This window comes from Corvus kubaryi, unplaced genomic scaffold, assembly GCF_017639235.1.
Source record: "Corvus kubaryi isolate FWS band 111438036 unplaced genomic scaffold, C.kubaryi_AGA036_p1.0 133, whole genome shotgun sequence".
Lineage (NCBI taxonomy): Eukaryota > Metazoa > Chordata > Aves > Passeriformes > Corvidae > Corvus > Corvus kubaryi.
In genome coordinates, this window is record NW_024580667.1 from 20,610,454 (window position 1) to 20,635,208 (window position 24,755).

Below are 24,755 nucleotides of genomic sequence, written 5' to 3' on the forward strand. Positions count from 1 at the left end.
TGTACCGCAGTGCAATGTCACTAGTTTGTGGAGACAAAGAAGGACTTTTAAAATGTATGAAGCAAAGCAGAAAGAGTAAACCTTTAAAAATAAAATTTCAGTCCTTAAAAATCAGTGCCCTGTAAATTTATTTGTAATTATAATATTTTTGTAGACATGTATGCTGCAAGAAGACACATTTTACAATAGTGTTAAGGCTTTTTTCTAAATTTCATTAATGCTGTGTGAAAATGTGTGTCATTGTGTAAAATATCATTAGATTATAGTTCTCTGTCTTTTGTAGGTAGCTATTTTGAAAGTACTGCCAGAAACACACAGCACTCCCACAAATTGCCTTTTTTAAACTAAAGAACAGCTTTACAGATTCCCTTGACACCTATTAAGTATGAGCTAATACTGCCTCCATGCCACCTACACACCATCTCAGCATCCATTCCATAGTTTTGAATGTCTGTATTTCTACATCCTACACCTTTTCTGTAAAATAAAAAAAAAAAAAAAATAAAAAAAAAAAGAGAAAGAACAGCTCCCTCCCATTCTTTCTCTTTCCTTCCAGGAAAAAAAAGAGAAGGCTGTAGCAGCTTTGGTAGTCATCAATGACAATTTTACTTAGTCTTTAAAAAATGTGTCATTTTGAAAAATAACATTTTAAACCCTAATGCTTTCCTAATTAAAATAACTATGACTGTAATTCACAGATGGTTTACTTTTACAGAAGTCTGAATGACATTAAAATTTCAGACTCAGATGAGAGCACTTTGTAGTCCAGAAAAAATAGTGAAAATTGAGTGTTTTAGTGGAAGAACATTTGAACCTTTTTTCCCCTAGGCAAGCAGGAAACATTTTGTGATTAAAGAAGAGACCAGAATGAAGACAGGTGGCAGCCTCAAAAACTGTTTTGATATGTGACATGTAAAATTTCAACATTTTTCAGCATTACTGCTTTCACTGAATGCCAGAACTGTATAGAGGGCAGTGAGACTATCTTGTTCTCTTGGTCAGCCTTAGAGGCTCTCAGATTTTGTTCAAAGACTAAGCAACAGAGATTTCTATCTGTACTAACATAATCAAACGTGTACAGTTTCTGCTATACATGCTTCTGTCTAGAGCTCTGCTCTCTGTAGACCAGGCATATGATGTAAAAATCTATAAATAGCTTTTATCTGAATGTAAAAATGGATTTGTATTGACATTTTTCTATTTCTTCACTTAAAAATTGTAGCAGGCTCCTACTAATATAGTTCACAGCATAAGCGATGCCACAACAACTCTGTTTATGTTGTTATGAGGGTGTAGGATGAGAGAAAAGAGCAGTAAGGCTTTGCATGTCCCCTAGAATGCTTTGTGACTCTGCAATGCCAGACACTTGTAGCTAAACCAACATAAGCTTCAGCAATTGTCTTGACTGTGATTTTGTGACTGCACACTGCACAATAAATTCCAACTCATTGTTTGGTTAAGTTACACATTTTAAATACAGCCTAAATGTGACCAACCAGTGTGTCAATAATGAGACTAATTGAGAATGGGGTTGTTAATTTTGCCATGGGCATTGTGAGTAATAAGGGCTTTTTTAAGGTTTAAATATGCAACTTTTCTTCCCCTTTTCTACTATCAGAGTATCATAATATTGCTGTAGTAAGGGGAGAAGCCAGCACTCTGAGTAATAAAGGACAAAGGGCAGAAATTAGGAAAAAGTGGATGATTTGGCATAGGCCTGAGGCAGGGGAAAAAAAAGACTCCAGTGTGACATAGAGGATTTGTGGAAAGGAAAGGTGGAGTATAAAGAGAAAATGTAATCAGAGTAGAGGAATATAATTTTATTAAGTATTTGTGCTCAGGCTTTGTCTGAAAGCTGCTCAGATGAAATGGTATTTATAATAACCACATGATAATTTAATTACAGTTAACTATATGAATAATAATTCAGTTATTTTTTACAGAAGAGTTCTGTATTTAAGGTGATGTAGGCAAGAAGATGAAGATATTAGTAGCCAGAACTAGTAATAAGGCAGGTTCAATGTATGGTTTGACAAGATGGATGGGAAAAAAATTGTTGAATGAGCAAAGGGTTAAGAAAACCAGGCAAATAGAGAATTTTGAAAGCTTGGGAAGAAAAGTAAAAAATTTTGTTGGAAGTCTTCAGTCAAGAAAATAAAGATGAGAGTATGTCCCTAAGAATGGTGTGTGAGTGCACAATTGAATCTCAGGGAGATTGCCTCAGATTAACCACCATGCAAGTAAAACGTCTTTTTTATCAGCTTACTTCCACACATTTTGCTGTTATTCAAAAGGGACTATTTTATTGGGAAAAGAGATACTAATGGAAAAAAAAATTAGAAAGCATTACAGTTCTGCCATTTGAATGCATCTTATTTTAACTAAAAGACTAACAATTGCATCATCACCGTTAGCTCAAACTTCAGGATTACAGACTTTGTAAAACATTTGATTCAAAATAGGTGCTCTCTAGAGTAGAGAGAAGGGAAGCCAAGGGACAAAAATTTACCACAATCATTTTTTAATTTAGTTAATGTAGTTCAGACATTAAATATATGTTCTGGCTTTCTGTCGTCCAACACTACAAGGATGTACATCTGACAGTGTTAGGATTAAAAATAATTTAGGAGGGTGTGCAAATAACCCTCCTGATACCTGTCTCCCAGATCTAAACTAAAAAACACCAGTGGAACAAGATGGTTCAGTGAGAAGAGAATGAGCTTGTAAGTTGGAAACAAACAAGAGTTGGAATGAATTTCTGCAATTTCAGCCAGACTTGTAATTAATCAGTATGCCTATTTGCCATAAAAAAATTAAGAGTTAGGTAGAAGTTAGAATCTTCACTGGGTAGCACAGTTCTCTGGCACTGATGCTTTTGTTTCTGTGAAGTTACTTCTACAAAGTTCCTGAGAAAAAAAAATGTTTTGTTGTATTTTTTTTTCTGGTTACTTGCTGGTTTTTGAGTTGCTAGGTTGTATGTGGGTTTTAAAGTTGCTAGGTTATATGTGGGTTTTTAAGTCTATTAGAAAGGAATGCTTTTGAAGACAATACAGAAAAGAATTTTAAAGGACTGTTTCAGCTTGTTCAGAAGGTATCAAAAGAAAGGTGTTTTCTTTTGGTCTAACTAGCTAGATTTGTCTCTAAAGGAGTAAGAACATCTAATGATTGTTATTTCAGGAACTAGATTAATTAAGCCAAGATACTACACAACGCCAGAATCAATACTTAGGAGATTATTTTTCACAAATGAATCCCTCTGTCTCTGACTTTGATTCTGAAAGGAGACCCACAGCACAGCTTCAGTAAGCAAGGCTGGGAACTAGGATTCATAATTTTACTGGATATTAAGAATCATTGTCACTAATGACAGTGAGTTTCTCCCATCCTCCAACTTCAATTAAGTTCTTCCTGTTCCACAGATGGCAGCTATCTCACCATTTTCTGTTCCACGTGAGTTTGTCCTGTCACCTTTCTCCGTGTGCACACCCCTCTGCTTTATAAGAGCTAAACCTTATTTTCTATTATGTTGTCTAACTCATTAGAGTAATTAGATTCAGAATGCTTTTTTTCCCAATTTGTATTTAACTTGAAGACTGTACTATTTGTTCTGGATGTTTTTGGAACTGAAGTGGAACTATCTGTCTGACAGCTTGTTCATCCTTTACAAATACATCTTACATTCAACCAAGTGATAACTCCATTTCTGTTCAAGAATTGGCATTGTATTCTTGCTAAATTGCAGATATTATTTCTACCATTTGCTGGATTGTTAACATGCTGTCTCTATTTACCTGTCATTGTTTTGGCCTTTTCTGTTGATGATTTCTCTGCTGTTTGTATTCTAGATAGGAGTCCGAAAAGTGTTTCTTAAGTACTGGCAAGCTGACCATCTTAACGATTTGTGCCTTCAACTTCAGAAGAAAATTATAACCTGCCAAAAAGGTAACAATTACAGAACAAGTATTCCTGAGCTGTTGCTTTGTACATGGAGCAGAATATTGTATAGCAAAGAGATTTTCTCCACCTCGAATAGTTTCTGTATTTTATACATTTCCCTACAGATACATACAGATTTTTTGAGATGATATTAGCTATATTAGCATTGGTGATTCTTGTACTTTCTGTCTGTCAAACATAATTTTATGACAAACTACTGAATGTAATTAAAACTTAGAGGATCTTGAATATTTTCTTTTTAAAGTATGTTCAGTGATTTTTCAAGGCATTATATCATCTTTAATTTCTTTTTGCAAATCAAATATTGTAACAGTGATACAAAATTGAATATTTTTGAATATATTGACACTAAAAACAAGGCTAATAAGTTAGTATGTTTAGTTGTCTTTATTTTTCCCTTTTTCTTACTGCTTTCATATTTGACTGCTAGTTTTTTATGTTTAGGCATTTTTCCCCATTTTACGCCTGCATTTTTACTAAGGTCACTGACATTTTTTGGCACATTCTTAAAAGGAGGTACTATCCACTGCCTCCTGATTTCCTCTTACTTATGCTGCATTTCCTATCAGAATCTCAAATAACTGCTGCAAATGTGAATATTGCTTTGTTTGAAGAAGCTTCCTTCGCACCATTCATTATTTACCTATGTGGCTGATGTCTGCAACAATTCCCATTTTCACCTATTTAAAGGAAATTAAAAATACAAAGTCTTATATTTTTTTTGTCAGACACATAATATTGCAGACTTAAGAAATATAAACCTCTTTCATTTTAATTATCTCTTCCTCACTGTAAGCATGTAGTGAAAAAGAGGAAACCAAGAAAAATCCTGAAGCAAGTGAAATCCAAATAATAACAGTTCAGGAATGAATGTGGAGAATGACAGGTAACAGACACCACAGTTCAGCTGAGTTTATAACTTGGGCTTGATTTTTTAATGCAAATTACCCTGTTGTATTTTTGCATTTTGAAAAACAATAGCAGTTTATCCTCTTTCCCTTCTTATGCTGACTTATCAAAGAAAGGAAATACTTACCTTGCAGAGTCCAATTTCCAAACAGAATGCTTCAACATAACCCTACTCCAAAATTTAAAACATCCTCAGATATGTCCATGTTTTGCAGAAGTAAGAGAACAGATCACCAAAGCCTGCCTGAAGAATGAAGATAATAGGTCTTCTTGGCTCCTTAAAAATATCTTTCTTGGGTTTGCTTCTATCCTTCTTAATTGGTAAAATGACTTGAAAAGTCATTTTCACCAAAAGTGTGTGTTTAAAGCTATGGCTCATCTACATGCTTTTTATGATCTGGGAAACCTGAGAAAATCAGGAACTTGGGTGAGTAAGCAGTAGTTAGACATCAGCCTCATGTCATTACCTCATGAAGGAAGCTGCCTTTTGCAAAAAGGTGCAATTGTAAACTTGTAGAAGTAGCATGCCAAATAGTTCTGGCAGATTTGGAATAGAATAGTGTACCAGTAGATTGTTCTTATGTAATCCTAAAATTGGTATCCATATAATTTACACGGTCATAGTGTCTTACTGAGTGTCAGTCCTGATGCACTTTTATCCCCTCACCCTTTACATCCAGAGGACTTTGGAAGCTAGATCTCTCCTAATAACATATTGAATAATAGCCAAACTAGTCAATAATAACAATATAAGAAAGAAATAAAGCTGTTAGAAAACATGCACAGGAGGGCTATGAAAATGGTGAAGGGCTTTGAGGGGAAGCTGTACAAGAAGCAGCTGAAGTCACTTGGCCTGTTTAGTCTGGAGAAGAGGAGACTGAGGGAAGACCTCATACCAGCCCACAACCTTCTCATGGAGGGATGTGGAGGGGTAGACACTGATCTCTTCTCTTTGGTGACCTGTGACAGGACCCAAGGAATCATCATGAAACTTTGAGGTTTGTTGGGCAGTGGAACAGGCTCCCCAGGGAAGTGGTCACAGCCCCAAGCCTGACAGAGCTCAAGAAGTGTTTGGACAGCACTCTCAGGCACATAGTGTAACTCTTGGGGTGTCCTGTGCAGGACCAGGAGTGGGACTTTGATGACCCCTATGGGTCCCTTCCAGTTCAGGATATTCTGATTCTATGACTCTAATTTCTGTGTCAGGCTTTAAATGCAGCATCATATACCTAGATAAGGGCTTAGCTTTAAGGGGAAACAGGTCTTGCCCAAAATTACTATCAACTCTTTTTACTTCATTCTAACTAGTAATCCCTTCTAAATTTGGGGGAAAAAAACCAAAACAAAGCAAACCATATAAGTCCTTTCTGGTGTCCTGAAATTTATCTTACACAAGCAAAGAAAGGGGTCAAACTAAAGTGAAAGCATGTGTAGAAACACTTTTACTTAAAAATGTATCTGTGAGTTTAGAGACTTTGTCATATTTTTTTTCCACAGGTATGAGAACTACATATGGTACTTTTTGACCTGAATCACTGTGAAAATTGTACCTGTAGGAAGGGCAATCATGCTGAAGTTCTTCCACCAGAGTTCATGTAGATGAGGAATTAACTTGAGTACATTGTATACACAATAGTTAATACATTTCTCACATAACCCAGATCCATGGTCTACTGGAATTTTGATTATTCTAATCCTTATCCTTGGATGAACTCTAAAGAAGTAGATATTTTTCTGCCTTGTGGGTGCTAACCTCAATTATTTTAGTTTGCATAAGTGAAAATTATTTTAGATATATATAAATGAGGAGCAAATTCACAAGGCAATCATAGTACCCAGTACCCAACAGTACTAGAAGAAACTGAGCAGTAAAGGTCTAGAAGCTGACAAATTGATTTCACAGAAGTTTTTTAGGTAATAAAATTGTTCTGTGTTGAACCAAAAGCAAAATCTTTCAAATGTTCTCATAGAGAAGGAATTGTGGAGAAATGTCTATCATTTAATGAAAAACCGGAACTACTCAGTTTATGAAAATGTGTCCAAAAGAGGGATGTCTGTCTGACAACCCTTCCTAATGAAACTTTGTTGGAAGTTTCTTATTGATTTTGATGAAAGTGCATAATTCAGAGTAGCTGTATAGTCTCTAAATGTTACAACTAGATCTACTGGATCTCATTTTATTGGAACATTCTAGTAGGTTACTCCAAGCTGCTCATTCATGCTTGCTAACAATCCTACCAGAGAACTGATCTCTGAATTTCTTTATTTTAACCAACCTTGGTTGTGTTACCAATCTTTTTTTTTTTTTTTTTTTTTGTGAAGTTAAAAGCACACACATACACACAGACTCTTGTAAAAATATTACTTTAAAATACAGATTTTTTTTCCAAAGTCACCCAAGATTTGATGCTTAACTGTTTTTGGTCTGCAGAAGATAGGTTTAAAGAGAATATTTTAGGCAAAATTGTTTTTTTATTATTAAGCTCTTTCAGAATTTTTATTTTTGTGACCAGTGAAATCTGATAATATTCTATGCATGTGTTCATTCTTTTTGCAACATTAACCCTTGGATTTAGACTCAATAACATCTTTACTATGAATACTCTCATAAAATTGTCAGCAATAACTGTACTATTAATTTCCTTTTCAAGTGAATTAGGTAAGTGCATTAATGTTTCAGGGTTTAAAGATGTCAGAATGTATGGAATGTAATTTAAGGCATTGATTGGTTGTGTTTATAAAAGTATAAACCATCAAAACTGTCTATCATAAATTATTATTGGAAAGGATTTCAAAGTATCTAAACTTGACGGTTTTCAAACCCAGTAAATTTTGGATAGAAGCAGTATTACTATGTTAACATTAGTCTTTCTGATATCTTGTCAGGTGGACACTGAGCATCTCTAAAAAAGAAATTTTTAGTGTCTAAACAAGGCACTAGAAAATGATAGAAATTGCCTTACATTACCCTATGCTTTAGCTGTTTATTTTATTCAGTAACATTTTATATTCATAGAAGACTCATTGAATCTTTCTCTCTTGACATTTTTCCTTTAGATTATTTCAGCTTGCCTCTTCATCATTTAATGGTTTGCAGTGATCCTAAATCTGAAACTTAATTATGTTGTTCTAAACACCTAAAGCATTTTAACTTTTTTATCTTGCAATCAACATTTTCAGTATCTTCTCCCAAACTCAAACAAACATCTTACACAGGCTGTCTGCTGACTTCACTTATGAAAAACTTTCAATTGACCAGAATGAGAGTAACCATAAGAAGCAATGATGAAGTTTGACCTTGTTTTGATACATGTAAACTGATGAAAACCTGCTGAAACCCAACAATATTTCAGGCAACATATAAATAATTCTAAACCAGGTTCTTCCCTGTGAGATACACAGCAGAGGTTCTAGATCTGGAAAGAAACATGATCTTGTGGAATTTAAAAAAGAACAAAAAACATCCACACAAATACAGTACATTCCATTAGCATATTTCTTCCTTTTAAGCCAAAACGCAGGTTCAGAGAATATTGACACCACCTGTTGCAGGCACAGGGATTAAAATGGTGCCCAATTTATCATGGCTACAGAGGTCCCTGTGCCTTGTGTTTCTGATCAACCATACTTTGGAAAATCCGGGGTACTGGGTGGTTTTTGGGTAGGATTTGTTGTAATGAAACATGCATAGGAAAGAGATACAGAAAGCTATTATAGGAGATGCACTAAAATCTTTCCCCAGCATAAAGGTGACAAAGAGTGTGAAGAAAAAGTCTGATAGATACATGAAGCTGATGTAATGTAGATGAAAACTTTTAACTGAAAAAGACATGATGTGACAGATACATTTGAGAAATTTGCATTAAATTTGCATTAAATTAATCAAATTGTTTTAGATGAAAGGAAATGAGCAGTGAAAGTTCTTTAAGTCAAACAAAAAAAAAATCTGGTGTTGTTTTTGTTTTGGATGGGGTATTAGGTACATTGAAACAATACAAACATTTTGTAAAGCTGACCAACAGCAATCATTTAATTCCTACTGCATCCAAAGCAATTAATTTATCCAGGCTTTTGTTTTGAAACAAACTATCTTTTGACTGTTGCAGTGTAAATGTATGCTCTCACAATCTTTAGTATACATCTATGTTTCAGTTGTAATGTAATAAAAATAACGTTCAGTGAAAGTAAACATTTTGAGTTCTGATAGTGGGAATTTACAAAATTACTGTCACTACTTTGTTTTAAGCACTAGCAGCAGAAAAGGGAAAGATTTGCATTTTACTGTGTTATTTTTATGCCATCAGATTTCCTTCCTAATTTGTACAAGATATTGACTGAACTTGGCATGCTCATGTTTACAGCAGAACACACAGTGATATTAAGTTAATTCCCCAATTAGTTGCCTTTCACTGGTCCATATTTTCTCCTTCTGCTATGGCAGTTGTAAGAGGATTTCTAGCTCGCCAGCGCTTGCTACAGAAGATGAGCATCAAACAGCAAGAGGTCACCTCAATCAAAAGCTTCTTGCAGAATGCTGAGGATATGGGATTGAAAACATATGATGCCTTGGTTATTCAAAATGCTTCTGACATTGCTCGGGAAAATGACCGGCTCCGCAACGAGATGAATGGTGTTTACCACAGAGAAAAGGGAGAGGCTAGAAACAGGCCAGAGGAAGGCCACAAAAGGTAAGATGTGAAGCACCTTCTGTGAAGAATTAATGAATCTCTGCAGGTTTTGTGAATTCCTTCTCTTCTTAGAAAACCATAGAAATGACTGAGGGATTGAAAGAGAATTCTCAAGTATATGCTCATCCCAAATCAATATTAGGTCATATTTTTTCCCTGCATATCAGGTAATTAAGTCTAGAAACTTAAGGAAACTACCATATCCTATTCAGGGGACACTGAGTTTAGAGGAACTTATTCAAGTGTCTGAAACACTTATTTTTTACAGAAATACTTCTAATTCTATGATAAATAGGTTCTAGTTTAACTTTCATCAGCCCAAACAAGCAAAAGAAAAATTCCTCTAACTTCAAATACCAACACTGAAAAATTGCCAAGGTAATGAAAAACAGCTAAGAAAGTGTTGAAATACAGTAAGTCCAGACTAAGAAATCCTGATTTCTCACTGAACCAAGTAGATTGATTGTGAGGAGGATGCCTTTATTTAAAAATTGGCTTCTTTTTCTTTTTTTTAAACTCATATCAGAGTTTTCAGGAGTACCTATTTTACAAATCCAGTAAATGCTGGAGAGCAATTCTGTAGAAACTGAGTCCATGATCTCTTCTCTCTTAGACAGCTGAATGGGCAGAGTTAGCATTTGCAGTTAATCGGTGTGTGTCAAAAGAAAGAATGTGTCTATAACTTGCTGGACATATAAATGTTTATTTTTCCATAGGAACTTAATTTTCATCCAGAACAACCCCCTTTGCTATCATTGCTTTTGTCAGTGACTTTTATTAAAGTGAAAATGGCAGTGCATCTGCTTAATTAGTTTCAAATATCCCAGTGATTACATATTGGAGGAAATGCCTTTGTAGGAAAGACTGTAATTAAACATTAGAGTGAAAACAAACTATCCACTGAGCACCATCTTTCATCTTTTGCTATTTCATTTACTACATGGGCAGCTGGCTATATCCTGTACATGAATTTCAGCTCTGCTGGTGATTTGCCATGCAGAAATACAATTTAAAAAGACAAATGCTTGGGGATTTGTTTGTAAAATGGCAGCATAGACATCTTCTATCTAATACATTACTACTATAAGTTAAAAGGGTCTCAATCTTTTGATTCTTGGAGGAATAAAATGTTAGAAGAATTTTTGCTAACAATCAATTTGTTGGAAGCAGCTGAAAGGTTATTTCTCAATATATATTCAAATAGCAAAAAAAAAGAAAAAATAGAAATACTAAATTGTAATTGAAACAACTAAACATAACATCATTATAATAAAAGTTACCATTAAAAGTAATAACTAATAATTAAGTTTAAACTGGAAGATATATAGATATCTGGGTGGAATTGCTCAAGGAGCCAATGTAGCTGGTTAAAAAGGTCATCTAATATTTTAAAGATTTGCATTATCTAAATAGAATTTATAGTTGTCTTTTTAGAAAATAACGATAAAGGCTCAGTATTTGCTGCCTCAGTAACTTTCTATTAAAATGGATTTCCCAGAAATTATCATTCAGATTGAAAACCCAGCTTTTGATTGTGTGTAGCAATCAAAGTGTGAACAATTCATTCAGTGCATGTCTGATCAACAATATGAGACTGCTTAAGCAAGGCTGCATTTGTGTGAAAATGGGCCAGTGTCCTGATTTATCATGGAACAGGAAATGGAAGAAAGATAGCAGCTTGATCTGGATTTGTTTGTCAGAAGATTACTGCACACATCCCCTCAACACAGCAGGGGAGTTGTGAGATTGTTTACCAAAAAGCTGTTGTTACGTTTGCATGAACAGGTTCATTGTTACTGCTTGAATAATGCATCTGGGCCTCTTTTCTGTGTTTTCAGAGCTGAAGACAAGGGTGGGAAGGTCTCTGAGGACAGCTTTGCCGGCTGTCGAACGTCTAAGCACTTTCACTCCAGCTCCGTCCCTGTCCCCATGGCAGTGGACGGCTTGGTACATTCTGCGGCGGGGTCATCCATCAGATCCCCCTCCCTGCACTCTGTTTTCAGCATGGACGATAGCAATAGCCTGCCATCACGAAGGAAACAGCCTCCTCCCAAACCAAAGAGGGACCCCAACACACGACTGAGTGCCTCATACGAGGCTGTTAGTGCTTGCTTGTCGGCAGCTTCTAAGGAAACCACTAATGAAGGTTAGGCATAAAGGCAGAGACAGTCACAAATGTTACTCAGAGTTATTGATTTATTCTTTTCACTTTGATCCTTTTAAACACAGTCAAATGCCTTTGAGAGGTCCTGCTTCCTTGAAATATTTCAGTGGCAGTAAATAAAAATAGCCAATTTGTCATTTGTTCCCAAATCAGCAAATAATACTCATGTGTTCTAATTGCCTAGTTTGTCAACAACCAAAACCTATTTGTAGAACTCCCTCTAGAAACAAATAATCTGTCAATATGAGCTATTCTACTTCACTGACCATTTTATTTCACCTTTTAAACTGTTAGAATATCTTGCATCAGTAAAACAGAATGCTCGAATCTTGAATTTCACAGACTTAAACATTAAACTTTTTCCTACTTTTTCTTTATGCTCACATGAATAACTTATGCATTCAGTGTTTGGTTTTTTGTTTGGGTTTTTTTTTGCCATAATTTGGTTACAGTGATTTTTGTTTAGAAGGAAAGTCCTGAAAGTGTCTCAAAGCATCTCAGTACATTATGGTGCACATAGCATGGTTTTGAGTCCACTTGTTCTATTCTCCTTTACCCTTGAAATGAGTGGGTAGAAGATGAAGGAAAGGATTCCATTCTGCTTTCTTTGATAAGCCTGGTGTGTCATGTTTTGTGTAAAGGATCCTCAAGGTTTATCAAGGAAGATCCTTCAGGTTGGGTTTAAACCTTTGGGTATAACCTTTCCCTAGTCCTGCATACAATGGATAGAAATCTTCGTAGCTCCCTCTCTCAAAATAATTACTGTTCTCATGTCCAGTTCATTGGGTGAAAGTCCATTTTTCTTAACGTCTTCCTTGCTCATTCAAGCTCTATGTATGGAGACATGAACTATGCCCAACATAGTTTTAAACTGGTATGGTTTAAGGAGGTCTGTAGTCGTTTCATCATTCTGTGTCCAAGTCTGCAAGAGATTATCAGTTTAACCAAGGAGTTCTAACAGAGGTGTTTTGAAAGAGCAACAGTTTATATATGTATATGTGGTCTTAACAATAATACTTACATGTACTCGCAAAACAATTTTGCAGTTCTCATTTGTATGAAACAATAGGGCAAGTTTCTCTCATTTTCCAAGAATTATGTCAGTTTCCTGAGTCTTTGTCCAAAACCAGCTTTGATTTATAACATCTAATTTTGATCTTAAAAGACCAATCATCCGGGTATCTAGTCTCTTCACTCCATACATGCCTGGAGGCTATGAAGAGACATCTAGTTTAGTTAAATGTATACTCACTTGGGGATTTGCCCTTAGGCTATGGGATTCCCTAAAGTTATAAATTATTTCCATACCTGCAGTACAAAAGAAGAGGGGGGCATAATATCATCCTATAATTAGAGTTTTGTAGAGATTACATAAAAGAGGGGTATTTCAGTTAGTGGCAATCACATATGTCTCAAAGTAGCACCGTGCTGACTCCCAGTTAAAAGCCTGCCCCTCTCCCTTGGAGCAAAAGGAGAAATAAATACATATTTCCATGTGTTACAGACCTTGCAGTGCACATTTGGATTCAAAATATACCTCCTCAGGTGTGAGTTCTCATCTTTTAGTGGCAGCAGAGATTACCAAAGTACATGATATGCCCAGGTAGCAAAGGCCTGTGGTTTGGTAGCTGAAAATTCTGCATTTTATTCTTAGAATTATTTATGCTTTTGCTTGGATTCCTGTGTTTGTGACTGCTTCTCATTGTAGAACTAAATGGGTAGCATTTGAGGGCTTAACGTACTAGACCAGTGTAAGAAAAACCTAACTTTAACTTGTTAATAACACAGACCTTTTTCACTTTCCTAGTACTGACCCGTCCAAGGCCACACAGTGATGACTATAGTACCATGAAAAAAATACCTCCCAGAAAACCAAAACGAAGTCCGAATACAAAACTTAGTGGCTCTTATGAAGAAATACCTGGCCAAAAGCCTGGGGATGTAAAAAAAGCAAGCACAGTAGTTAAACCAGGTGTCTATGACACTGTGACGGTACAGAGAGCAGTTTCTACTGATGGACCACAACATGGCATGTTGAGTCTCTTTATGTCACAAGAAGAGGAGGAAAATGAGCCTGTCTATATTGAAATGGTAGGGAATGCTGTGAAAAGCAGTTCTGCCGAAGCGGAGAGTCCAGAACAAGGAGAGTCTGTATATGAAGAAATGAAGTATTTTCTACCAGAAGAAGGAAGCAATGGTAATGGAATAATTCCAGTAGTGACTGGATCTCCTCCTCTGTTGTTTGAAAGCAAAAAAAATATTAACATTGAAGATGGAACATTGGATGGAAACAGTCAAGCAGCTTTAATCTGTAAAGACTCATGTGACATTCCAGCCCCTTTCCCTAACTTGCTCCCCCACAGACCACCACTTCTTGTATTCCCTCCAACCCCTGTCACATGTTCACCTGCTTCTGATGAATCACCTTTAACACCACTAGAGGTCAAAAAGCTTCCTGTTTTGGAAACCAACCTAAAATACCCTGTGCAGTCAGAAGGCTCAAGTCCATTATCACCCCAGTACTCCAAAGGCCAGAAAGGGGAGAATGAAAGACCAGTATCTCCAGGCTTGATTGTGTTCAGTGTTTCCACCAAAGTGACTCCCCCTTCCACACCACCTCCTCCTCTGCCACCGCCCCCTCCTCCTGTACCACCTCTTGTTTCCTACCGGGCTTCCACACATTTTGCATCTCCTCCAGAGACTTGTGCTAGTTTTCTGATTAATGCTGGGAAAACAGGTACAAATTCAGATCTATCAAAAGTACCTCAGAGACCCAATCCTGCTCAGCTTGGATGCTCATCTTCTCCATTCTCCAAACTGCCTTACTCTCCAAAGGTGGCAAGAGCAGATCACAGGAAATTGAACTCAAATTCATCATTTCCATACAGCCCTACAAACTCAAGGTCATTGACCAGTCCCCTTGATGAGTTAACTAGCTTGTTCAACTCAGGAAGGAGTGTGCTACGAAAATCTGCAGCAGGACGTAAGATCAGGGAGCCAGAAGGTAAGACAGTTCTCTGTGCTTCTCTGTGTATTGTGTATATTTTCTGCATCAAAACTTTCTTACCTTGGAAACTGATAGAGTGGGCAAAAATACAGAATGAAAACCTTGATTGGTTTGGGTTTTTTTAAATAACGTCTGTTGTAGTTGTTGTAGTCATAAGAAACACATGTAGTAGGTACATTGCATATAAAAATTGTAGGTCTTCATGTTTTGTCTGAGGTATCAACTTTTCTTTTACCAAAATGTTTGTATGACACAAGTTTAAATGTTCTTTTAACATGCCAGCTGTCTCAGTAAAATAAACACAGATGTTACACTGTGTGAAAAATAAGTTTATGTTATCAACCTATAAAAATACTTTGAATTAAATATATGGCTAGGTGGCTGGTAGATGTACTTTAATTTGAAAACTGTCTTTTAAAATGTCATCATTTCATTTCCATGGAATTCTATATTTGGTGATACAGTATTTAGCAGTCTCTTAAGTAAAGCTTGGAAGGAGAGTCATGCAGTGAACAACATTTAAAAAGTTAAAGTAAATCCTGGTTTTGCATCTCAATAACAACACTGACTCCAGTGTTGTTATTACTTTCCTGATTAAAAAAAAATTCTCCTATTGAAAATATTCAGTACACTTTATATAGAAATTTCTGCCCATGGTAGCATCTCCTAAACACAAAATTTTGTGAATTTAAAATTTAGAGTGAGAAAATCTCTAGACTGTTTTCTCTGCTTCTTCATTTCTATTTGTCCAAACAGCTTGTCTTAATCAAGAGCTGTGTGCAGCATATTTGAAATAGGCAATACAGAAATGTAGAATTACTTAAGTTTGAAAAGAATGTTAAGATCATTGAGTCCCACTGAAAAACTGACACTTTCCGTGATTTCAGCTGTATCATAGTTTTCCAGCTGCACAGTGTCTTCCAGCTCCTCCTGTTTGTTGCCCATGCTGCATGCATTGGTGTAGATGTACTTCCATTGGTTTATTGATGTGCCACCTTTTTGGGAAGAAGCCCAAGGCATACTTTTGCAATACAAAACAAAACAGTAGAGAACGGGATGGATTCTCTTATATGCATGGTCCATTTTCTTAAATATATACTGCTCCACTGATTTTAGTATCATATCCTAATTTACACAGCTATACTATAACCAAAGCTGGTGTTCGTTCTTGCTCTGTGTACCTGTACGTCTGTCTGCCACACCACCTCTCTTTTCCTAAGAACTATGGCAGCCTTCAGCCAAAATTGCTCTCAACCAAGTACAGGAAAGAGCTAAAGGTCTCAAAATTAACTGAGTTTCTACAGGTTTTGTGAAAGTTAGTGTCTAGGTGGAGACAAGAGACATTTGGCTGTCAGAGAAACTATGGTGGACAGAACCCTCTTTAGTCCTCCAGACCTTGAAAAAGCTTTAGCTGGACCTTGCTTGTTCTTGTATGCTGAATTCAATCCTGTGTGTTGAATGAGCTGTGAACTGAGACTTCGTCAGTTCTCAACCTCAAGAGAAAGTTTTTTTCCTTATGCTAAGCGTATGAATTGATGACATTGGTAAAGGAGTTACTGCAGTAGTTTTGTTTGCTTTGAAAAAATTATTCAATAACATTCACTGCCTATAAATATATATATAGAATGTTTTCTGTGGGTTTTTGATGGTATTGTGGTTGATTTTTTTGTTGGCTTTTTTTGGTTGTTTTTTTGTTTTTGTTTTTTTTTAATTTGGGATTCTTGTTTTATTTTATATGTTATACATTTTTATCTGCTAGGAAGTAACTATTGAAGTTAGTTTTTTGGATGTATCTTCTCAAGGTTCTCTCAATGTACCTGATGAGGAAGTGTTGTAAACCACTCCCAACGAAGTGAAAAAAATTACCTTTATCTTAAAAAAAATTTGCTTTGGGATGGAAGATTTTTGCAAATGCAATGATCAACTAAATGTGACCAAGATAGAGTTCAGCTTGGGTCTCATGTGGTTTGAAGCTAATGCATTAACAGAGGCTACCATAAAAAACCTCTAAATTTACCTTTCACATGGAAAATGTACTTCTAAATATTTCATCAAGGCAGCACTAAGTATGAAAGATCAAAGTTCAAGAAAGAGATATGATAAAAAACCTGAATCAATATTTTATGAGCTAGGAAGTTACTGTATACTAAGTGCAGTTACATATGAATAGTTCAGTGATAAGTAGATGGATTGAAAGCAACAAACACAGGTGAATATATGTGTGTTTTTACGATTTGCCTTTTTTCATGTACTTCATGTGTTCATCTATTTTCTAGGGTAACAGCTGGTAAAAATTTTGTTTAATCTTCCATGCAAAGTAATAAGATGGCAGTCATCAGAGTTGACTCTACAAGTGGTATAAAACTAGAAGTTGTCATGTGTTACCTTCTGATATTTTTATCACCTATTGCCTAATGCATATTAAGTTCCTAGAAGATTCCTCCCTTTCTTTTTGTCATTTGTAGTATTTTATTTATCGGCGATGATATGGTGAAAAAAAGAAATAGAATGTCCTTGTAGTTGAAGACACGGCCTAGAACAGCACTCTATAATGTTTCCCTTATTTTCAGAAGTTATAACCTACCAACAATCTTAACTAAAACTCAAAAGTAAAATTGTGGGCCATTTTGAAGTCATGGAGAGTGACCTATGGGAATCAGGGAGTTTCTGTGTGGGATCATCAGCCTTGGAGATGAAAGCCTCCTTGCCAATATAAGTGCGATACAGACAGATGCCCCAGCATGCCTCCCTCTCGCCTGGAGGAGTAATTTCAAGGCCTGAGAACACTTATGTCCTTTTGGCTCCTGACCTCTTTGTGAAAAAAGCTCATCCAGAATTACAGGAGAACACATTTGTGGTTTTCTGATGCGCTGAAGAGTTATTGTGAACTGAACTGAGAACATTGTCTTTCAGAAGGGCAACAACAACAAAAAATCAAATGGCAACAACTTTCTATACCTGGCGGTTGAGCCTGGCCTTTTTTTTATACAACACTAGCCCCTGCTGGTTCAAACAATGATCAGGATCAAATAGTATGCGATTTCATGCAAAATACTTCACATGTAACAAGAGAAGTTTTTTGCTCTGCAGAGCTTACAGCTCAAATAAACGAAGCTGTAACAGGTGAGAACCTAGATAAGGTGGTTTCTCCAAGGGTGAGAAGAGTTGTCATTGAAACTGCAGCTGTATTGTTACACAGAGATTTGGTTTTACTCCATATAAAATGAGATTTGAGTGCAGATAACTGATAATACACACACACACAAATCTATTCTATTCTCCATGATTTCTAGAAGTGAAAACTTTAGTTTGCAAGACATTGAAATGGAATGGTCATGTGCAGATCCCCTACTCAAATAGACAAGACCTGAGATTTGAAAGTAGACCTCATGAAACTGAATTCAATCTTTTAATCACAAAACAGCACTCCTTAGCAGGATACCCAAATAGTTTTGACTATTCAACATATAAGACATTTCTTGTATAAGGAAGAGACAATCACATGTTTAAGCATTTCATATTAAATATTTATGAGCAAGGACAGAATTTTCTGTTCCTCAGTGTGGAGGAATGATACTCAGATTTTGCTAGGTCGTGATGTTATTACTCTTAATTGGTACAGTTGATATTAAATTATTCCATGCAAAGGGGAATCATTTCACCTTCAGAACAAAAGGTAGAATAAATCCTAACCAATCACCCATGCTTAGATTGGCAGAGTGAGTATTCATGTGGATTCTGAAGGGGAAGGAGCAAAGAAACTATGATTTTGGCTTGACCTGGCTGAATTTCTTACCATTAGTCTATTGAGACGAAGGCACAATGTTTTCTCTTCTTCCTGCTTGTTGAGAAAAAATTGGCATAGATACTTAACTTCTGTGTCTGAGCAAAAGAAAATACACAAGTTTGCAACCCCACATGTCTGCCTAAGAAGTAAAATTAGGAAGATATGTCCTTTATGTATGTCACCAATGTACAGGCATCAAGTTTTGTGAAATTTTGTTAGTGTTTCAGTACAAGTAAATTTGTATATTCAAGTCTATCCATTCCTCAGTGACCTATTCCTTTCCAAACAGTTTGGTTACCTATATAATAACAGCAGCAAAGGTGTGCAAACTTTAGATTGTTAACAGTGTATTGTCATCAATACTGTTATTGTTTGTCCAGTATCCTTGACATCCATTCACTATGTGAATCCCTTCCTTACTTACTTCCTAAGTGATTTATTTTCAAGGCAGGTAGCTTCACATATCAGTGTCTTATTCCACATTCTCCAGTTTAAGCATTGAAAGTCACAGGAGGATAGTTACAACTGGCAAGATAGTTACAACTGGCAAATAATACAGATATTTAGACTTACCTTGGGACTAAAGCTAGCCAAATGCTCTCTATTGAGATTGATTCAAACTTGGAGAACAATAAAATGCAATGTATTTGTATGAAAAGTACTGTCCCGTCAAAGGCAGGTATCCCTTTGATATCTAGTAAATAATTTTCCCTTATCATCAGATAAAGCAAGCTATTGTGCAGCTAATGTCTCAACAGTGGATTGCAAATTGAATCCCTGCTTGTGTTTCTGGGATGAAATCCCAGGCCTTTACCCTCTAAGTCACTCAGCTTTTTGTCTTAAGCAACTTAATAAAGATAATAATCATATTTCCATCTCCTTCCTAGTTGTACAATGAAATTGATATACTTTCTTTGTGGCAAAAGCTAACAACTTACAAACCATGAGCAATACAAAAAGCTGTGTTTTCAACTTTTATCTTTTACCTGAAAATGCTGGAGGAATGATTGTATAAGGCATTGAACTTCTACATCTTTAAAATTCTCAAATCATTAAAACTTTAGGCAATTAAGCTTCACCACACTTCTCAGAAAAAGATTAATATCTGTTCACATAATTGCCTTAATTAACAGGGAGTGAGGGTGACTTTCTGTGACTAATTTTCAGATCAAATATCTAAACACAGGAGAGTCATCAAGCTCTGATGGAATATGTGGAGTTGGAAGGGACCTGTCAGGATCATCGAGTCTAATTCCAGGCCCTGTGCAGGACACTCCAAGAATCACACCATGTGCCTGAGAATGTTGTCCAAACACACGAAGTGAAACAGGCTTGGTGCTGTGACCACTTCCCTGCAGAGCCTGTTCCAGTGCCCAGCCACCCACTGGGTGAAGAACCTTCTCCTGATACACAATCCCCTCCCTTTCCCGGCTGGTGATGCTGTGCCTGATGCCCCCAGGACAGGGTGGCCCTCCTGGCTACCAGGGAACTGCTGGCTCATGTTCACCTTTCCACTGACCAGCACCCCCAGGTTCCTTCTTGCAGCACTGCTTTGCAGCCTCTCATTCCCCAGTCTGTCCATACATCCAGGGTTGCCTCATCCCAGGTGCAGAATACAGCACTTCTTAAACTTCATAAAGTTGTTGATTGTCCCTCATTCTGCAGGGCCTCTCTGCCCTCAAGGAAGTAAACAGCTCTTTCCAGTTTAGTGTCATCAGCAAACTTACACATTCACTATGCACTACTTGCAACTCTGAATCTCTTGCAGTAGGTGCAGAAAAGTGGGAGGAAGAACTGCTAGTAAGAGTTCAATGTGAGTCGTTACAAAAATGCCCTTTCTTGGCTAGCCATGGATGCCCTATACAGAAAATTACACAGGAGCAGACGGAAATGCTGGCAATACTGTTGCCATCCAGCCCATGCTGCATGATTTTTCTGAGGAAATAATTGCGGTTTCTATTATTGCAGCAGAAAAAGGTTAGAAGAGTCTAGAGAAAATATACTTGATTCCTATTTTCAGAATTTCTATGGACTTTTGTACAGCCTGAAAGATACCACCTTAATCTGCAGACTTCTCCTGATCTATAAGTCTGCCATTATCTGGATAATGTATTGCAGAAAAGACCTGTTGTTTCAAGATAAACACAGTGTATCAAGAATAATTGCAGAATCTCTGAAAACGAGTATATTTTACTGCTGAAGATTGTTTTGGGTTTCTGTTACGTCATTTTTTTTCACTAAAGCATTTCTGTTTCTGGTTGACTTCACTGTTTGCTGTTACAGCCTAAAATAATGTAATATAGAATTTGCTTTGGTTGTCTGTTCTGACATGTGAAAGAGGCTTTGTGTGTGATTACCATAAACAATTTTAACCCAAAAATTATTAGAAGAATAAATCAATTCTAATTTTCAGGTGAAAAAAAATGGGTATTGTCATAAAAAATCATATTTATTTTGCATTTTAAGTGCTTGTATTGAAAACACAATCAAGTCTTGAGCACTCCTCCATACATTTCCAAAAGCTATGTCAGTGAAATAGAGGTTGAAGGAGACTATGCAGCCCCAGGATCACGAGGAAATATCACTGCATTTTTGATTTCCATTGACCTTATGCTATAACTATTGATGGCTACTGGAAAAGGATCCTAGAGTAGGCAGTGCCTTGGTCTGATCCACTGCAGGCTCTCTCATATTCATACCAAGTCCCTGCTTAAGAGGAGGAATGCTGAGGAAAAGTAATTGCATTGACTTTTCTATTCCTTTTATATGGTTCATTTCTGAGAACTGCAGGCATTTCTTTTAAATTAATGACTCTGTTTTGCATCCTTTCCACTGAGCTGGATTTACTTTGTTCCCCCTTCATCCTGTCTGATACTCAAATACAATAACTACACCACACTGGTTCAGCTTAGTGCATTTTAAACCCATAATTTTCAATAATGTCCCACTTTTAATTATGACTTGGATCATTCTGGTAGACATTTACAGGATTCTTATTTTCATAGCAACGTCTTTTCTTCAACATCTGATCTGACATCATGGTTCCAAATTCAGCAATGGTTTAGAAAGCTGTGTCTTTGCTAACAATGTTATGGGCTTCTTTAAATATTTGTAATTCATAATGCAGAACCACAAATGACTTTGTTTAGGAACTACTACATCATTAATTGTATACCAATTTTGAGAAATTAGCCATATCTAAGAGAAAGAAGTTGATTTGTAGCACATTTATGTTTCTGATACCAAAGAAAAATATGGGTATTTGGCAGTAAAAGTCATGTCACTTCATTTTACAGGAATTCCAGCATTTGGAATAGAATGAAGAATGAAATATGGACACACATTTTAGTGAAAGTCTCTAATTAAATTTTCAGCTTGAGTGAGAAATCTCTTCAGATGTTTTTAACTTCTTTACATCCATCTCAGCATTGAATTATCTTTTGCATAGAACCTCAGTAGCAAACAATAATTCCATTTCACAGAAAATGTCAAGATTATGACATTTATTTTTGTTTTAGCCTGAAATGAAAATCAAGCATTCTAAAATTCTGTGCAGAAATAAATATTCTTTCCTGTCCAGGCTTTCAAAAATGTTTGTAAAGTAGTGAAACGGTCAGCCTCAAATACAGAAAAATGCTTCTTACTGAAAATGTTAACAACTAAATGTGTTGACTTTTTTTGAACGTAGATAAGTTCAAGAGCAATCATTTCACCATTGGTCAGGTTGGCATTTAGGGGTATGATTCCACAACAACCAAAGCTGTCTAACAAACAATCCAGTCTGTTTCTAGACTCCTTGGCTCAGGTATCCAAGAGCTGTGCACTCCAGCCCCTCAGTGATGACCCAAAGTTATTGACATGACTCATGCAACTCATCATTAAACTCTGAAACTCTATAGACCCGGATGTGTGGATTATGTTCCAGTTCCAGCATTGGAATTTCATGGGGCGGGCTGGAGAAGCAAGAGAAGACAATTGAAAATAGGCTGATAAAAAGACTTGGTCATAAACATGAGGGTACCTTCACCCACATGGTGTCTCCACACTGTGAGAAAGTAGTAGAGTGCTTAGAAGTGGAGTACTGGAGGTAGGAGTAGCGTTTAAAGCAGTTAAGGACATCTGCCTTCTTCCTGGCACCACTAGTGAATGGGAAAATACAGAAGCCTTCAAGTTCAGTACTCTTTTGGCTTGAGTTTTCATTCTCTTTTAAAATGAAAAGCATGAAAATTAGTATTATCCTTTGTATGGTGAAATTTTCAAAACAAAAACATATTAAATTAGGCTTGAAGTTTTACATTTCATTATTTCTCTTAGCTCTTTCCTTAGGGACTGGTTGCAGAACGATCCTGACATGCACAGCAGCATTTAGTGACAGTTTTTAGCCACTGATTGTCTGTATTTGTGCACAGTGTGGATGTTTATCACACTACATCTGTGATAGCCATATGTTCTTGCTTTGAGGTTAATGAAGGTGTCATTGACCATCACTCTGTCCTTTCAAAATGAACTTAAAAACAAGCTAAATAGATATCTAAATTCAATTTTTGTCTTAGAAGCTCACTTGGAAAGCAAAATGTGAATTTTCCGGAGCAGCTGTCCCTATTTGGTGGGCAGTATTACAGTACAGGTGGACCAAAAATATTCCTTGGATTGCTCCTCAGGATCTGCTCAAACAATTTATCTGCTCAGTGCAGTCACTTACGCCAAGACTTCTGCATTGCAGACAGTGCCAGAGCTGGTATGAGAGATCCTGAAAAATCTCTGTAGAAGCACTCTGGGAAAAGTAAATAGAACTGATGTGTTGCTTTTGGCAGTAGCAAATCCCTATCTGTTTGTTTGTTTGTGGTTTTGTTTGTTTATTTTTACAATATTTGAAACTGTGTTTGAGGGGGAGGAAGGTTGAGACAGTGTCTCGTCACAGAGTTTCTTTCAACAGCAGCTAAAGCCCAGCAGTAATGGCTGTTCTGTTACTGAGATACCACACAGAAACGTAAACAGACTTAAATGTCTGCCTTCAAGAAGAACTGCTGTATCCACACAAACTTGGAGAAAACAGTTTAAAAAAGGGAAACTGTGTTTCTCAGCAAATTGTCTCCTCCTTTTCCGGCACACCAGCAGGTTTTTAAACACACAAATACAATTTGACTTTGGTCAGCCAGTCAACACACCTAGCAGTAAATAAAACTATTAACAGAGTAAAATCAACTACTTCTTTTCCATATGAGACTTGAAAAGGTGGGGAACATGGGGACATGGTGGGAATAAATGTTTCTTCTAAGGCAGGATATTGTCCCAAGCAGTGTTCCCCTCTTTCCTGCCCTGTGTGGTTTGTTATGGACATCAGAAAAGCCTGCAGAGATCAGTTCCTTGAGAAGATGGGATAAATTAAATCCCCAGTCTCTGAAACACATACACTGGCAGGAGTCTAGCTCACTTGTTGTACTAAAAAGGTGTTCCAAGCTCTTTCTCAGATCTCAGTTAGGAGTATCAGTCAGGAGAGATGGCAGCCTGTCCAGATATTCTTCATCCTTTACCAGTGCTTGAGAAGGCTGTTTTCTCCACTTCAGAATGGTATTCCTTGTCTCGTGCTGGGGAAAAACCTAATTCAAACAATCCAGAGTCCTCCAGATGGGGAAAAAAGGCACTTATGTTATCTATCCCCCATCAGCTCTGAGAGTTTACCTGGTCCAGAGATGTCCCTAACATCACTTCTAGGAAAGATGGAAAGGTTTCTAGCTAGTAATGATTGACACTGAAATAAATGTGAAAAAAAGAACACTGTCTTTCTACCAGCACAAATCCATCAGAGAAGAAAGCAGAAGAAACCTTCTTAAGTGTGTACTTTCTAGAGCTGTGATTTACAAAATAATAATTGAGCTGATGGCTCTTAAGGCTGAACTAGACCTAGGAGTGCCTGCAGCCGCTTCAGCAACCTGCTTCTTACTACCAGCCTCATGCCCTGAAATTTGGCTGATTGGTATCACTCTAACACAAAATTCTTCAGAGGAGCTCTTTCCTCTAGCAGAGTTTTGTCACTTGATGTTCTTCATAGCCTGTGTCTCCTCTCTTTGCTTTCCAGTATTCATGCAAAGTTTCCATGAATGCAGGTTCCCAGACAAAATAAGTGGCCTGTGTCTGTGTTTACCTGCTCTATCAAAGAGTGTGGCTTTTGGAGTAGCTTGTAACACCATCTGATAGCTCCACTTACACAGCTGGGAGAGAAAGGATGCTGGAAGTGACAGT

General features: G+C 36.7%; 1 protein-coding gene across 6 annotated transcripts in view; it reads left to right on the forward strand.

The window, feature by feature from the left end:
* The window catches only part of MYO16 (myosin XVI), a 367,375-nt gene that overhangs the window by 315,940 nt on the left and 26,680 nt on the right, over positions 1-24,755 (forward strand). For all 6 annotated transcript variants that reach the window (XM_042038442.1, XM_042038458.1, XM_042038424.1 and 3 more), the window contains exons 29-32: positions 3,846-3,942; positions 9,308-9,554; positions 11,393-11,700; positions 13,526-14,722. In XM_042038442.1, coding sequence (XP_041894376.1) covers positions 3,846-3,942; positions 9,308-9,554; positions 11,393-11,700; positions 13,526-14,722 — 1,849 coding nt within the window. The remainder of the gene's footprint in view (positions 1-3,845; positions 3,943-9,307; positions 9,555-11,392; positions 11,701-13,525; positions 14,723-24,755) is intronic.